We start from the raw sequence: 17825 nt of genomic DNA on the forward strand, positions 1-17825 counted from the left end.
AAACATGAAAAGACAATCCTGGGTGGAGCGATTAGAATTGAATGTCTAGAAAATAAAACAAATGTTTTATTTTCTAGAGATTAAATATTACATTTGTAGATCACAGAAGATTTCTTCTTTCTTTATATAACTCTCATCCACGAAAGGTGTAAACCTATAGTGCGTTAGTATCGTAGATGGGCTAAAGTTTTTTTTTGAATCTATTTTAATTCATTTCAGATATTTATTTTTATTTTATTTATTTACACAGCCTGAAAATGCTGATCTAGAAACCATTTATGGCCGCTATATCTACCTTTGGACACAATCATTGAAAAGTTTGAAGAAACTGGTGTTGTCGCTCATGAAATCCAAGACATCTAATCGGTTCGAAAATAAAGGCTTATCTACCAAGCTACCATCTTAAGGTCGACTTTCGATCCTATGCAATTTAGGCGTTGCCAGTTTCCTCTCTGGTCATTCACTGTCATTGTGGATGTTTTCAAATTTAATCGCCAACGTCGGAGTATGCCATGGCTTTTCTGTTCATGCTCTACCTCCTATACCTTCCTTAATGACCTTCTCTCACTAGTCTCTCAAATCGTGCCCACAGTTTGGTTGATGACACACTATTCCTCCCCTGGAATTTGACATAGATGCAGAATCATTGATCCGAAGCTTTAAAGATTTTCCATATCCAATGCCTTAAAATTGATTTTTCAATATTACAGATGGCTAATTTCTTCCGCATCGAGTTACCAGATGCATTAGACATTCGAATCAGTCGGTGATAATTATGTATCACGTATACAAAAACATTATGGTTTCGAGACCACTAACTTTTTGTTGGCTATATTTTACGGGTGGTTTTTTAAATTTTTTTTGTCAAACGAGAAAAGCAAAACGTGTTTATATATAAACTGTTGAAAAACATCATGGTAAAGGTAATTTTTCATTGAACGAAGTAGAGAAGATGTCACACGATACTACTACTGCTGCACTGCATCTTCCAAAATGCTATCATGGTCGTTGAGAAGGATGCAAATTTACTAGTATTAATTACAGCGAGTGTTCCATTACTGGCAGAGGCGCTATGTTTAAAACATGAAAAAAGGGAATACTAACAGAGGAATTGAAAGATTCTAAGTCAAAAAGCAGCGCGTGTACAGTGGATGCGACGCATCTACTATTTTTTAAGGAAGGGAATACACGAATGTGTACAAAGCTAAAGCAGAAATATCGCTTACAGGAAAATCAAGTCTTCGATGATGCGAATATGACAAAAAAAATTACTTCGACAGCTGATGACACACAAAAAAATTTCTTTGCTCATTCAGCAACGAAATCAGAATTTGCCTAGAATAGGCGGTGTTCGCACTAACTAAAAATGTACTTCAATAATATTTACGCCACATTTTTCGCTCAAAAATGAATCTGATGGACCTGAGCCGAGGGAGTCGAGTAACCAAAAGTAATGATGATATTTCGATTAAAAAGAGTTGATGGCTGTGACTTTTATGCATGTCATGTCTTTACAACCATAAAATAAAGGATGTCTAGAAGCATGAGGACGTGCTATTACAGGTTGGTGAAGATGTAAACCAAGTGTCAAACTTCGCTTGTTGGACTGAAGGAAAGTGTTATTATAGGAAGCATTATTTACGCATAGACTTGTATTTAATTAGTATATACAAACTTTGAAATGTTTGTAGATTTTATATATAAAATTGTGCAATTTAATTGTTGAAACAATAACGCTTGTTGATATTAACTAAAATAACCTTTGCCTTTTGTAAAAAAAAAAAAAAATAATAATAATAATAATAATAATTAAAAAGCATCGTAAAGTAAGATCTATGAAATCCAAAAACAAATCTGGTATCAGAAGCTTCCCTGCAATTACCAGATGCATGATCCTCTACTCATGTTTAGTGTTGCACGCCTATTTTCACTCATTAGCGAAAAGACTAAATGCAGATATAAACATTCCGATTTATACCCTTCTCTTCAACAATAAAACAATTGATTCCGCTCAAACAATTCCCCACAGTAAATTTTTCGAACTTCTATTTCAGCGACATACGTTTTTCATCATGCAAAGTTTACGTAGTTGGGAACTTTTTTTTTGTTTTACAAATCAGGCCCTGACTAAGAAAAAATTAATCGATTTAGTTTTCCATATACGTGCATTTTATGGGGAAAAAAAAAATTCTCAGCAGTTTTTCCGAGGCCTGCTATTTATTTGGATATGGTTAGTAACTTTGTTAAGGAAATGTACAAACTGAATTATGGGGATATTTTAAGAAATCGCACAGTAGGGGAAATGTTTTTAAACTAATGAAGGATCTTTATAGGTCAGACTTATTAGTCAGAGTTATAGGTCAGAGATATTCTTTTAGTGAATGAGTAATCAATTACTGAAACAAATGTGCGAAAAGTGTTCTTTTAGCGGTAGTACTACTTAAATTCAAGCGGTTTCTGGGAAAGTATTTAGATATCATTAATTTAGTATGACTGGTATCCCTTGTGTTTAGGTACAAGACGTTTATTGTTAATGTTTGTTACAAAGCTCATCCTTTGAAAACCTTTCATATTGAAAATATCAAATGAAAATCCTTTGATATTTTAATAATACTATATGTAATACTGATATTTCAATTCGAAATTTTTTCACTTTAAAAAGTTTCCGTCAATCAGTTATTATGACTGAACCATAAAAAAAAATTCCACAGAAAAATGACTGCATGAACTATCACATGACGCAATGTGTGTAGGAGACTCTGGCATTTACTATAATAATATCGAGTTTAAGAAGCAACTGTGCAAAGTTCATAGGTAATGGCAAAACTACAATGCTTCGAAACGCTGTTCTTAGTGGTACGTGTGGGGAGAATTTGAGGGGAAGCTTTCACTGAAAGTTTGTTGCGGGAAGCAGAAAAATCGTTGTTGAAAATAAGAAACTCAAAAATTCAGCACCTTCATATGCACTTAAACAATTTTGGTACCTTCAAAATATCACACAGTCAAAATCAAACAGAAGATGGCAGCAGTAATGTTGTTAACTTCGTTATTTCTAGCATAAGTATATACTCGCATAAAAAAAAAGAGAAAAGAATAAGAAAAAATATATAAATATCCATTGAAATCTGCCTGATAAGCTTGTTGCAATAGCAGAAAAGCTATCACACAATAGAAATCTATTGTGTATAATATTACAAGGTAGAAAAACGTTGGGCAATCAGATACTGTATCATACATAAGGAAAAAAGAGACTAACAGACAAAGCCAATGCCTCTGTTAAGCGGTGTGTCACCACTTATGAAATGGCAAACAATAATGAAGAGATTCCGCGAATAATCACATTTATCCTTTTCATAATTCCAACAATAAGAAAAAAATTTCAAATGATTCTCTCTTATCTGTTCTACCTATTTTGTGGGAGAGAGGGAGATACGCAACGCATCTGTTTTAATGGACACTTTTGTCGTCGGTTAATTCAAAAAATCCGTCAACACAGCATGCAAAGGTACACCTATTCCGAGTACTTGGATTTCTCACGCACTCTACAGGAAACCTGTATGGATCTGTCCTTCTGGTTCACCATCAACAAGTTAGACATCTAAATATAAATTTCTCAGTTGTTTAGTATGGGAAAAAGTTAATAGTTACGAAGTAGTGTTTTAACTGTTAATGTTACTTAATAGACGTACCAAACAGTTTTACATTCTATAGCCGTAGCCGAGAGGTAAAATACAAAAAAGTCATGACGTGAATTCAACAGAATAATATCCAAAAGATAAATATTTATATGTATTTGTGAATAAATATATGACATTTAGACATTTCTGTGACTGATTAGAAAATAAAGAACATCAATAGCAATAAAATATATTTTATTATGGTTTTTTGTATTATTTTATCGCATATTTAATAAGAACTGGACATGCCATTGAAAGAAAAAAAGCTAAGCCGGTTAAAAGCTATTTAAGTTACTTTCACATCACGTAGCTATTTTCAGTAGTTCCTTTCATTTTTTTTTAATTATTCAACAAAAACGCTTTTTATTTAGAGTATAACTAAGTTTACTGAATGGAATACACATGATTTTTCCATAAAACGTTTGATTTCATATAGTAACTTAATTTTGAAATACAGTACATTGTATTTCATCAAGAACGAAACACATGGGAAGTTTCCAAACAATAATATTTTTTAAAAAATTAAAAAAAAAAAGCTACACAAAAGTAAGATAATAGAAATAAATAAAGCAATGTTTACTCTCTTATTTTCTATACTTTCCATTTCTTTTATGAGGCACAAATTCTTAAATATATCAAAAGCATATCACTGAAGGATCGATATGGATTACGGAACAAAATAATCGATTCGTAAGAAACAGCGAAAAGTATATATATATATAATGTGTGTGTATGTAGTAAATGTACTATTCACTCCACTAAATGCACTAAAGAACATTTAGTGGAGTGAAGCTACCACTACTTATAAAAACCTCGTACTACAAACACACAACACATTTTTTAATGTAGCTTAAAGTCTAGTTACTTTTATTACAAAAGGAACTTAGCTAAAAAAATAACTAGTACTGCCCAACTCTATATTTGATTTAACGAAGTCGAATAAAAGCGAAGAAAAGTAATACACCTCCAAAAAAATACACCTACGTACATATAAATATACTATGAATTAAAATAAAAAGAAGTAATAAAAGATGAACTACAGAAATGAGTATATACACACGTTTTTTGATTTATAATTATATCATTAAAGTCACAAGTAAATTTTTGATCCTTTCGATTCCTTCATGCTAACTGAGCTTAATGAAAATGAATAAGTGTTCGAGAAATGTTTTAAATAAACTTGAAGTTAACATTATTAAACCAACCACAAAAGCGCTACGCCTTTAACTACCGAAACAGGTGACATCCCAAAACAGAAATCCAACAGTACTCCTAGCTTCATGGGTCAATGATCACAGGCGTGGTCTTCCTAAGCACTATTCTAAAACCAGTCACGTATGTCTTTCAGGTAAGACTGAAGAATGTGAAGTATGAGATTCACTCTCCCTGTAACTGGAATAGTGAATTTCGGATGAATCAGAATGTCAGGATCCGAAGAGGCAAGAGAAATTATTTCACATACGAGAATGTAGACGAACAGAGTTAGCATTTAATATCGATTTTGAATAAACTAGCTCGATGATAGGGGAAAAAAAAAAAAAATTAAAATGCTCTAGCAACTTGTGGTACTTAACTACATTTGGCAGACTGCCAGCAGAGAAATAACAGACTAACATTAAAATTCTAATTAGCATAACGTACGCGTCTACCAACTGTTTATTGCTGCTTTCAAATTAATACAGTAAGTTCCATTTTAACGCAGTTCGCATACGGCTAATTTCATTTAGCACTCCTTTAACATCAGTTCTAATTCCACATTTTGGCGCTAATGTCATATGTTGGCAACGCATATCATATATAAGATCAGATCGCGTGCAGCAAAGTTGGAACAGTTTTAACACACAATAGCATCGTTATAACGAGAGTTCCCAATGATCAGAAACATCATTAGAACCAACGTTATACGCCATTTTTCACTTTTCAGTGGCAGGGAAACAGAAACTCACTCCTCTGGAGACTGGCTATCGGATTCGGAAGTGCACAAAGAGCAAATACAAAGAGTAAAACCAAAGGAACAGATGGAAAAAAACATTTTCAGGATTAAGAAGGATGTGCAATACACTAGGCTATTTCATGCTAACTGTCCATTAATGATGCATTTTGCAATTAGCGTAATAATTCAACTGATAGACAAACTGCAGAATTATTTCCAATACCCCATCGAATCGATTTGTTTCTTCGCCGTCGAAGTGATTAGACATGATTTCCCGTAAACAAACTTTTAAATTTTGCATTTATTTCCCTTGTAAAATCTTATTCAGTTCTTGTCTGTCAGAAACGCACTGAAACAAATTGCTGAGAGATAGATAATGACAGAGTCCACAGTGAGATGCTGAAAGTGGAATACGGAACTGTCTATTCAACGTCTAAGCTATGTTGCAAAACATTTTAGATATTGCAGAAAACGACCATAGAACTTACAAAAATAAGGAAACAGAAAATCCATTAAAATCCGTCGGTGTTTCTATTTTATCATTATTATACTAAATATACGTTAGAATAAATGTATAGTAACATTATAAGTGAGAAGTTCTCTTTAACTGGATTATCATTACAACAACAGCTAAGAGTGTACAAATTAAATAACGTGGAATGGTTATAACTCGGTTAACTAAAAAGTATTTGAATCTCCCTTATAAGAAAAAGGGAATTCTGAATATCACCTATAAAAGTATATTTGCAAGCAGCCCAATAATCAGTACTAATTTCCCTGCTTACAAATATACTTTCGTCAATTAGGATCACCAGGATCTCAATTGTAAATTAACGGAAGCAAGAGAGTCGGTAATATTACGATAATTTTCTCATTTACTAATTCATGTATGCATATAAGTAAAGAAATACGAGTTGACTCCACATATATCCCAACTATTTATAGAAAGAATTCTAAAAGCGAAAATAAAACTAAATAAACACGCACTAAGGAAGTGGAACAAACAAAAAAAGATACATTTCTAGGTTAAAAAAATACGTTTTTTTTTATAGTAAAGTTGGCATAAACCAGACTTGGAAACAAGATTCTTTTCAATGAGCTTGACACTTAAGTTTTACTTCTCTCGCTCTGCCGAGAGTGAGCAGTTACAGATTAAACAAATGAGAGAAAAATGATTGACAGTTGAAACCACAGATGAGTTTCGAACTAATTAATTGTTCGAAACTAATTATTTCGAAATTATTTCCTAACAACTAATTAGAAATACTAACGGAGAAAGCCTGTTCAAAAGGACAAAGATAGCGAAAGCAAGTGAGGAATAGTAGTACAGGCAGTTTTCGAAGTTGGACTGAGGTGGGTGACTGATTGCATCTGAAGTTCTAACAGGTTAGAGTGGTAAAAGTAATAGACAGTGGCACAGACGAACAATGACAATGGAGGTCTTTACAGAAGAGACTACAAACAGTGTCTGGCGACAGTGGATTAATGATCCCTCCTCTTATTTAAGTGCGTGTGAGAGAGAGAGAAAGAGAAAGAGATTAATCAAGCCAACTGTCCTCTACTGAAAAGAGCCTAGAATTTCATTTTTATTTATATATTTTTCTTTTGGCGGTGGGAAGGGAAGTATTCCATGCAGTGAATCTAGAATTTCTAGAAGGAAAACTGTCTATTTTGCGTAATATACGCAAAATAGTTTCTGACAATACCTAACCAGTAGCTACTCCTCCTACTCCGCACTCCCCCCCCCCCCCGGAATGACCTGTCTCACTCTCTCTCGCATGAGGCCAACTAACTCACATTGAGCTGAAAAGCACTTATATGAGTATGGGAAGAGAATTTTTTCCTGTCATCAATCAAGGATAAGTGCTCATGCAAATATCAGTTTCGTCTTTTGGTAATGCTGCAAAACAGAGAAGTTGCAAAATAACAGTACCAAATGATACCAAACAGTACCAACAATACACGATGCTATTATAATGCCAAAAGATTCAAAGGGTGGCTTGTAGGAAACCTGTTCCAGAGAAGAAAAATTTTACTGGGAAGCTTACCGGTAGAAAAAGAGGGATAAAGAAGTAAGATTATTGTTTTACCAGGATCTGTTCCAGATAATTCGATACAAGTCTAGATAATTCAGAAATCATACTGAGAAACAAGTTGCATGATTCGAAGTGGTTTCTTGCACTGGAATTTCAGACATATCAGGGAAGCAAAAGCACAGAATACAGCAAAACATCTCTTAGGTAATGGGCAATTGATGGAACGCACATTGGCCTGGATTTTACCTTCGTGGTGGAAAAAATCGTGAACGCAGCAGCTAAGAAGGGTTGAGATAAATAGTGAGGAAACTGGTGCGAAGGGGGCGGTTACGGTCGGAAAGCGAAGTGTGAAAGTGAAGGTGAAATCAAGCTTCGCTGAAGTTGGTATTTGGAAAAATAATAACGAACTATAATTACTGTTCTTCTAGCAGGAGGCTTAAATTCATCTTAGGTGGAAGCCCCATGAACTCTGATAATTATTCAAATTCTTACTTTATACGTTAAGCCAAATTCAATGTCAGATTTGTATTTAAGAAGTTATATAATGTATTTTAAGTTGACTATGTCATTATTTCCTTTTGTTTTAGTAAAAGAAGGCTAAAAGTGTAATTTATTAAAATGCTTATATATGCCGGCCAATAAGAAAACTTTCCGGAAACTTTGCACAATAAAAAACAAGTCTAATTTAAAATACTAAACTTATTCTCAAAAAATAAACAGTACTAAGTTCAAGCGGATATCTCATAAAAAAACAACAAACTCATTAACATATAATGTTTCTTAGGTTTTCCTACAGAAGCAAATCAAGTTGACTGAGGTTCGAAGTGTAAACAATATGTTCGCCAGTACCTAACTTATTTTGCAAATCGGGGGGTCAAGTTTCCTCCTAGTGGCGTCGCCTCTCCTATCGTGTTTCTTTGACTGCGTGTTGAAATACTGTCCACTTCCTGAATGGGGATCTTTATGAACTTCGCCTGGTGCCATTAGAATTTTATAAGTACCTTAACAAAAGTCAACTGTTGGAAGCCACTTGGAAACCACTTGTAGCTTGTATTCTTTTAAAACTATTCTAGGATAAAATGTATACATAAAATAGTTGAATGCATCTTCATAAAGAAACCATTTTATGTGTGAAGTATCTCCTTGAGGCAATTGATGGACATTCATGACGTAGAAGTTCCCTTTATATAAAACGGGACTGGTAAACTTTTTTTTCCTCTAACTGATGATGTTACACAGGCACTTATTTTGTTAACTGGTTTTCTCTACTGAAGAAAGCAATTTCTAAACAAAATCTCACCGAAATCTCTTGGATGGGTTGTCCAGGGGGACAGCTTTCCGATCTGAATTTCGGAAAACAACTCATGCAAAATACTTTCTTTCTTTCTTTTTTTTTTTTTTTTTTAACAATGCAAGTAAACCAGTACACGGATATTTTACATGAGTTATTTAAAAAAACAAACAAACAAACATGCACTTTCAGCTTTTGCCAGATGATTTTGGTTTGCATTTCTCTCATATTCTCTCATGTAAAATTACTGGACACTCATCCTGACATTCTTCATTATTTCCTATATTTTGCATCTGTTTTTCGGTTAATTCCAAACTATCCTGGAGATCTGTCGTGACGTGTACTAACCAATACTGGACTATAAGGTCGCATGTTCCCAGTATTTCAATATAATGCAATCTGTAGCATCAGTCTTTTTCGCCGCTACCATGTTAAATGATTTTGGATCAAGCTAATTCTCCCCACTGGAACCCGAGCCAGATGACAGTGAGCAGGTACTGTATGGTATGTGCAGCTTTGCGGGAAAAAGTCCAGAAAGAAAACTGCTACCTCAGGTAAGCGATCGGCTAATTCAATCTTCAGATGGAGGTCACAAAACTAAAACTTTCACGAAATTAGAGCCCAGGTATTCTTTAACCGAAGGACATATGTTGCATGGCAGAAATATGTAGGATATATAATCTTCGATAGCAGATTATATATCCTACAAGTGTGGTAGTTCGATTGTTTCTGTCTATAGTATCAACAGTTCAGCTATCATTCTAACAGTAAAGAATTGTTAAGTGGAAGGCACTCTCGTTAAATACTTTCTAGATAACGAGGGGTAAGATGGTATACCAAGAAGATTAAGAAAATTAACTAGTCAATTATAATTGAGTTGTCTGCCATTGAAAGTACTAGAAACCTTCATTACAAAAAGCGAATCGATCTATTCTAGTCAGGTTGGCTCCATTCCCTTTTTTGTGATCAGTATGTAAATTATTCAAATACAGACTTCAACTAAATTTTATGAAAGTTGGAGGAACAATAAAATTACATCACATTACAAATTACATAATTCTTTACTTGCTAATTAGAAATTAGTTCTGGAATCATTCCAGTTCATTTATCACCTTTTAAATACAGAACAATCGCATCGCAAAGAGCAAATGACTAGTACAATTAATATTTTAGTGTAATTGCAGACATTTAATTCTATAATACTGCAACTAAGTTATCTTGAGTATAGGATACTGGTACATATTTCAAAACAGGATTAACTTTTGAAACGAAGTCCAGAATGAAATTATGCTACTCTAGAAACTAATCTAGAGTTGCCAGAGGATGAAGCAATCAATGTAAACAAATAACAGTAAATATAATGAAACAATATACCGAGTGCTGCATGCGAATTCACATGATTAAATGACACTTACCATACAGAAAACCTACGCTTCGAGTGAGACTGTTTCTTTCTGTTTTCTCGAAAAGAATGCCTCCTGTTTCGGAAAACATCCATGTTTATGTAATAAGACAACAGGCTGGAATATGTCTAAGTTAGATAAAGGAATGCATTAACCGACTAGGATATGGGGTGTCCAGGAAACAGAGCGAAGTAACTTCATAGCTACCACACTAAGTGGAGCCATTCTCCCTAAGCTGGTGTGGAACTTCAGTGATGACGCCGCACCTCTTCTCTTGTTGCATGTTTTCGTCTACTAATGTTACAACTTAAGGTTTCCAGTGATACGACACGCCAAGAGAAGGAGGATATAAGGATAGCAAAGTGTTCGGAGCTACTACGTAAGTACATGTAGGTGCATGCAGCCATTGCCACTCACTGCTGCCGACGGTAAGACATCAACAGCTACGCCTTTCGGCACAAGCGCACTCTACCGAACTGATGCAAAACCTACTAGTGCGAGGCAGACTGCCTACTGATACTTTTTTTTTTCTCTTTCTCTTTTCGCATCAATGCACCCACGAACCGTATGGTTGCAATTCATGGCCAGAGGACATTGTTCCTTTTGGATTCTGATGACAGTGCTTTACTCGAAAGAAAAAGCTTAAATTTAATTAGACAACTGTGTGTTATTCGCAATAAACTTTCAGCTTGAGATGTTTTCCCCTTCACGAATTAGTCTCTTGAAAATGATCATCGTTTTACTTAGAAACACTTCAAATAATTGCAACATCTATAATAATTTCAAAGCAGCAACGAAACAAACAAACAAAAAAACCTAATTTGGTCAATTTCGATTAAAAAAAAAGCTACTAGCAGAATTCAAAGCATCTACATAACAACGGAGAAGCAAACGCACGAAACAATTCCGATGGAAAGAAAAAAAAATACTGTCGTCAATGATACTTTCTTGAAATGTTCTGAGCTACCAATAAAAACACTTACTGGTCTTTCTTTTCCTACGGATAGTCCTAAGAAAGAAATCTAAAAAATTCAGCCTACGAGACAGTGATGAAGCATCACTTTAATTGGTGTAAGAAAACATCCTAAACAAAAGTCAGTAAAAAACAACGAAACAAACCAACAACAACTACGTTGTACAATAAAATAAATTAAACGATATGGTGGGACGAAAATCGTGTACAGAACGAATGCAATACCGTTTTCTCGTAACTCGAAGGATTTGCATATTAGGATTACTAAACTTGTGACATCAGTTAATAGTTAAACTCATTGCCCTCTCATTGCATCTACAGAAAGGTGATCGTTGGTGTAGCTCTATGCAAGTTTCTAAAACAGTGTAAAACAAACTTCAATGATGTTAATATTACTATGTGTATCTGTGAAACAATGTGCTAATGGATACTTGGTATTAACATATTTAGGTAACTCGATTTTTCATTCTCTATCAATCTTTTTTGGCGGCCTGAGCAATAGTGTAAGCACAAAGCAGCCATTTTTTTTAATTGCAATCGATCCATAAGAGGTTGTAATCTAACAATCCATTAGAGTACCACACATGACCCGAGAGCTAACACTGAAGCTCTAAAAACCAAACACGGCATTTTTTCAAGTTCATTCGAACTTCCAATAAGCGAGGGGGGGCGGGGGGAATCTCATACCAGCGATAACATCTCTACCACTGAAAATATCCCTACATTACCTACAGTCATGGAGTATAAACTCACCCAAAAGTATAAGGGTTTTCAAATTTGACTTTCAAAGAGAATAACCAAAACAAGCACTGATGTTTTTTAAACTCTTTCCAATTACGTAAGGTATAAACAAGAGAGAAAAACGAAAACTGCTGGTAAACCTGAAGTTTACCAGCGGTTTATATCTATTTATATTTAATCTATTTATATCTCTCTCGTCCCACTTTATACCAAACTAAATGTTTCAGATCTACCGACCAAAAGATGTTCGTACGATGGATAGCAGGGAAAGGAAAATAAACCACATAAACATATTGCATAGTGAGAAGTTTTCATTTTACTATTTAGATGTTATTCAAAAATCCAAACAACGTGGAGAGTATTTACTACAGTTTGAATTCCCAGAGAGAGATGATCATATCATGGGAAGAGCAGACAAAAACAACTAGATGAGGATAGCCCATGAGAAAAGAGCGGAGAAATTTGGATGTGATCTTTGTCCAGCAGTGGGATGCAGCTGGTTGATATCATTTTCATCATCAACATTTAGAAGAAACGGAATTTAAGGTTCGTATTTAGTTAACAAACTAACCCCCCCCCCCCCAAAAAAAAAAAACTTTTTTTTTTCAGATGAAAACACATATCTGTAATAAAATACGAATCTGTATTTTATTACATAAAAAACAAGCGAAAAATCTTCACAGGCTAAAAAATACTTCCAATTCATTATATTATTGAATGTAATGAATATATTATTATTGATCATACAGCACGAGAAAAAGGCTGCGTGTTTATCACCAAGGCTGAGTTCGTGCAGCTGACAGCTAAACATTGCAAATCATTTTCTTTTTCTGTGGGGGACATTAATGGGGGATCAAACAATCATTTTATATAATTTAAGGAAATGATAGGTTGGATTTATTTTTTGGTCTCCCCACAACGCTTTTACGCGGCAATGACTCGTGTCAACTGAGTGTCTACAAGAACAATGCATTGACCTACTTATCACCGTGCGACCTCCGAATCGTTGAAGGCTGAACAGCCGTATTTATAGCAATTACGAATGCACGGAAACGAAGGGTGCGTGGCTTATAATACTTTCTCTGCCGATTAGAGACGTGTTTTTCGGATTGCATTTATCAAGCTATTTTCAATGACCAAATAGGAATAATCAAAAAATTGTATTAACTGAGGTATTTTTAATTTAAATTAAAAAAAAAAACTATTTATATTTGAAAAGAGGGGAAGAAATGTCTACTTTTCTTTTGCTGGAGACCAAAGAGGATACATTGTCGATTTGTGAAAGCATTTATGAGCTAGATGATTTTTATTGTCCAGTGCGACACCAGAGTATTATCTTGCTTGCGAAAATCAGCTGAATGAAAATGAGTATGTTTGGTCTGTAGGATAAGTCATGGCTTATGTGACCGTCAGCTCACACAGGATACTTAGTGTCACAGGTTTACAAAACCTTTGGTTGGACTATCAAAAAAAAAAAAAAGACAAATGACATAGTCCGCCCCAACACACACACACACACACGCAGATTATAATAACATTTGTACTTGGCTTCAGCATGGACAGATGACGAGGATCGATTTAAGTCAATATATGGAATTTTGAATGCATCCAGAAATGCTTGTATTTTTTGGCCCATTTACAAAACTGTATACTTACACACCAGCGAGAAGAGTGCTAACCTACTGGGAGTACTATCTTTAATGGGACTCTCTCTCACACACAAACACACACAAAATCTAAAAAATACAGATAAATGGGGGGGGGATAATAATACTTTCAAGTTAAGACATGGTCTGAGGATTCTATAGCTACCAAACACACGCAGAAAATAAATAAATCCTCTAAATGCCTCTTTATTGCACAAAGGAAGTAGGCAGAACTTGAAGTCTTAACTTACCCTTTGGAAATCGGTAAGTAACCGGTCTCCACTCTTAATCATCACTAATACTTCACGGCTACTGATGATTTAAGTAAAAGCATCAGACAAAAATTATTGTCCCTATCTCACTTTTCGTGAAATGGTAAATAAATAAATGAAAGAATGAATATAAAATTTTTTCTTCAGTGAAACAAACAGACACGACATATCAGTCGAATGTAAAAAAATAATTATGAAGATATTTTTGCCTTTACATATCTAGACAAACGATATTTTTTTAATGACGCCACTCCACCCATTTTACATTACACTGCGTTGCTAAAAGTCGCACCTAAATTGAGGTATTTCATTATTCCTCTTATGCAAAAGGAGTGAAGAAAATGTGTTTAGTATCAGGAGTATTCAGGTAACTTATTATGTCTGTATACGAATGCTAGGCGTATCAGAAACAAAGGGGTTGTTTGTTTCCTTTGTTCAATAAATTGGAACCTTATATTGTAGGCATTAGTGAGACCTGGCTATCAGAAGCAGACATACTAACAGGCATCGAGTGTAAGAGGTACAGTATTTTTAGGACAGGCAGGACAGGAGAGGAGGGAATCTGATGCTGATGACAGATAATTTGAATCCAGTTACAGTTGAGATATATGATTGCAATACTAGTAACACTTTTTCATGCAACAATGAGTTTGAAGTCACCTGGTGTGAGTTGGAGTCGAACAAGATCAAATACATAGTGAGATGTTGTTACAGACCAGGTGGATCGGTTGCTAGTGACGAAGAAATACATCACCAAATAAATACAATGGGTAAGAAAAGAATAATCATAATGGGGACTTTAATTATCCTACACTGATTGGGTAGCTGTGAAATCGCATGTGAAAAAAGAAACTGAATTTATTGAGCTGCTGAGAGATAACTTCCTCAAGCAGCATGTGACATAAGAAACTGGAGGTCCAAGAGTGTTACATCTGATTATAGTGTCAGAGGGGTTTCAGTTAAAGACATAACTATTCTGCCTCCGGTTGGTTACAGTGATCATGCAGTATTCACTTGGAAAGTGGCTAAGTTTATGAATGTTCCGCTCAGAAAATGTTAGATGTTGATTTACAAAGCAGGAAATTATGACCGCCTGAGGAGTATGCTGGATTATGCACCATGGTCTCAGTTGTTGGATGAGAAAGATATCGGCAGTGCATGGGAAGTGCTTAAAAATATTTATATGATGCATATCAGAATGTGTTTCTAGTCATAAAATTACCGACGAAATGCCGTCATACCACAGTATTTATAATAGAAAAGGTCATCAACAATCAACTTCTTCACTATTTGAAGGTCTACAGGTTAATGACAGCCAGTGCAAATTTCTGCCACTAGATCCATGACAGATTTCCGAAGAATAAATAGGATAGGAGTGAATCGGATGTGTAATCTAATTAAGCAAGATATTTGTAAGAAAAAGCTGATGTGGAAGGAATAGCGTGTGCATAAGGATAATATCAGTTATGAAAATTATAAGCAGCAGGCCAGAAGAGAAAGCTCAGACTTCGCTTTCCAACTGTTGTACGGAAAGCTAAGTCTGAGTATGAAAAGAAACTGGCTCTCACCGAAAAGAATTCTATGGTTATGCTGCAAGTAAAAGAAAGGATAACTCTACTGAATGCAAATAGTATGAGGGTGACGGATACAGACGATTGTTCAACTAATGAGTGGCCATTTTGCTAAAATCTATCAATTTGGCGAAAACAAGCAACATTGAGCTCACTGCTACCTCTTCTGTGGATGAAGAAACTCAGATGTATGAGGAGGAACTATTGCTGTTGCACAAACTAAACAAGACTTCTGCAGTGAGGACTGATGGAATATCAGCAAGGATGCTAAAAGTGTTCAGCTGAAATGGCTATTCCTTTGACCTGGCTATATAATTTGAGTCTCAGAATAGGGAAGATTCCACATGAGTGGAAAGAATGTATGGTAATCCCATTGCACAAGGGAGGTGCAAAGATTGATGTATTCCACTATCGACAAACCAGTATTTCTGGCGTGGTGGTGAAGATTTTGGGAAAAGTTGGTTAGGGCTTTAGTACTTGGGTTTACTAAGAGAAGGTAATATTTGAGCAACCTGCTCACATTCTATAATAATGTTACCGTTGAATTAGCCATGATACTTTTGGATTTTGCTAAGACTTTTTACAGCATACAGCACGGAGAACTGATGAATTTTTTGGAGAATATGGGATTGGATTATAAATTATTGGCATGGATACGAGGATGACTGGTTGACAGATATCAAAAAGTGATATATGGGGAATGTGAATCTACAAAAGTTAAGGTAATCAGTGGTGTACCACAAGGATCAGTCCTTGGTCCATTGTTATTTAATGTGTACATTAATTACATTGGGAAGGATCTGACATGCGACATACAGCTATTTGCTGATGATACAAAGACAAGTAGGTTAATTAGGAGTGCCGTTGATACGCAGTCTGCTATTTGGAGAATGGATACTAACCACTCGGCTAACGAAGGCAATGTACGATGAATAATTTTACGATCGCAATATGAAATAAAACTTTCGTACAAAAGTTAAAATTACAAAAACAAAACAGTAGCATAATAGAATATTTTCTGGCCATGAAAGATATAACAGCGAAATGAGCGTAATATAGTTTTTATCGCAAGAGTTGGCACTCAGTGAAACGCGCTGATAATGGTTGGGGAATCTCAGTACCCTCTCACTATTTAATATTCTAAATAGGGAGACACAGGGTACTGTATATCAATACTGCAGTAGGCTAAGAGTGAGATAAGCTGGGAACCCTGCTCTAGAAACAAAACATGGTACTTTCCTTCCACGTCACCTTCAAGATTCCAAGAACAGGTCGATCTCACACTGGGCGATGAAAATCATCTACCACCTAAAACATTCACAGATATCCATGCAACCATGATGTTTCGAACCAGTGAAGATGATACATTTATGGGCCAGGAAATAAAGATGAAGTGGGTGATATGTATTATCAAATAAACTTGAGAGTGATCAAGTTGCTTGGGTGGGAGGTCGGTTATAGAACTGATGTGGAGGAAATATTTCCGCGCATGAATAACGTGAGGAAAACTTGGTTATCCATGGAAAGTAAATAAGAATGTGATTAGCAATGACGTGAGGACTAGATTTTTTTGCTTGTAGAGTGGTGAATGAGTGGAATGAATTGCCAGAGTCAGTTATGAGTGCTTTGTCGGTGAATCAGTTCAGAGTAAAATATGACAGGTATCGTACGGGCACTGATAGTTAGTGTTGATGTAGTAGACCTCCCGTGATGAGTCTATGGACTTCAAGGAGGTAGGTGCCCATATGTAATAATTTCCTGGCGTTCCCACGGTGCTACGGATAACGTCATTATATAAGTTAGCTTCTTAAGTACTGTAAAGACAATTTCTAATACTGCAACAAGTACACACACACACACATTTTATACTATGAATGTGTATCTCAATGTTTACGCCATATTTTAATTACTAAGTATGGCGTAAATCCTAACTAATTTGATCAACTGAAAACGAAAGCAGAGGATATCAAGTACGGAAGAAATTAACATATACTGTACGTTTACACATGCATAAAGGTAGCAAAAAATAAAATACCAAAAAAGAAAGATAATAGATGAATATAAACAATTAAAGAAATTATTTTTAAAAAGGCGAGTTTCACAGGGGCGAATTCTCCATGTTTGCTGCGCAAGCTCATTAATTGAGAAAGAAGTAATATTTATTTGTTAATAAATGCATGCATTTATAAGCATTCCATTTAGGCTTTTATTTTTATAGACAGAAGACGTCTTACGCTTGCGCGGCAACAATTGAGCTTTGCGTTGTGTATCGAAGGACGATG

General features: G+C 35.1%; 1 protein-coding gene across 7 annotated transcripts in view; it reads right to left on the reverse strand.

Moving 5' to 3' along the window:
• The window catches only part of LOC150099532 (rap guanine nucleotide exchange factor 6-like), a 486813-nt gene that overhangs the window by 326866 nt on the left and 142122 nt on the right, over nucleotides 1–17825 (reverse strand). The window contains exon 1 of one of the 7 annotated variants that reach the window (XM_090404033.1): nucleotides 10353–10526. The exons of the other annotated variants lie outside the window; for them this stretch is intronic. Within the exon in view, the coding sequence (XP_090260159.1) occupies nucleotides 10353–10435 (83 nt within the window). The 5' untranslated portion in view covers nucleotides 10436–10526. Of the gene's footprint in view, nucleotides 1–10352; nucleotides 10527–17825 lie in introns of those variants that run through there. 7 annotated transcript variants of the gene reach the window in all.

This window comes from Typopeltis vanoorti, chromosome 14 (genome assembly GCF_054136105.1).
Source record: "Typopeltis vanoorti isolate ZY-2024b chromosome 14, IOZ_Tvanoo_1.0, whole genome shotgun sequence".
In the NCBI taxonomy this organism is placed as follows: domain Eukaryota; kingdom Metazoa; phylum Arthropoda; class Arachnida; order Uropygi; family Thelyphonidae; genus Typopeltis; species Typopeltis vanoorti.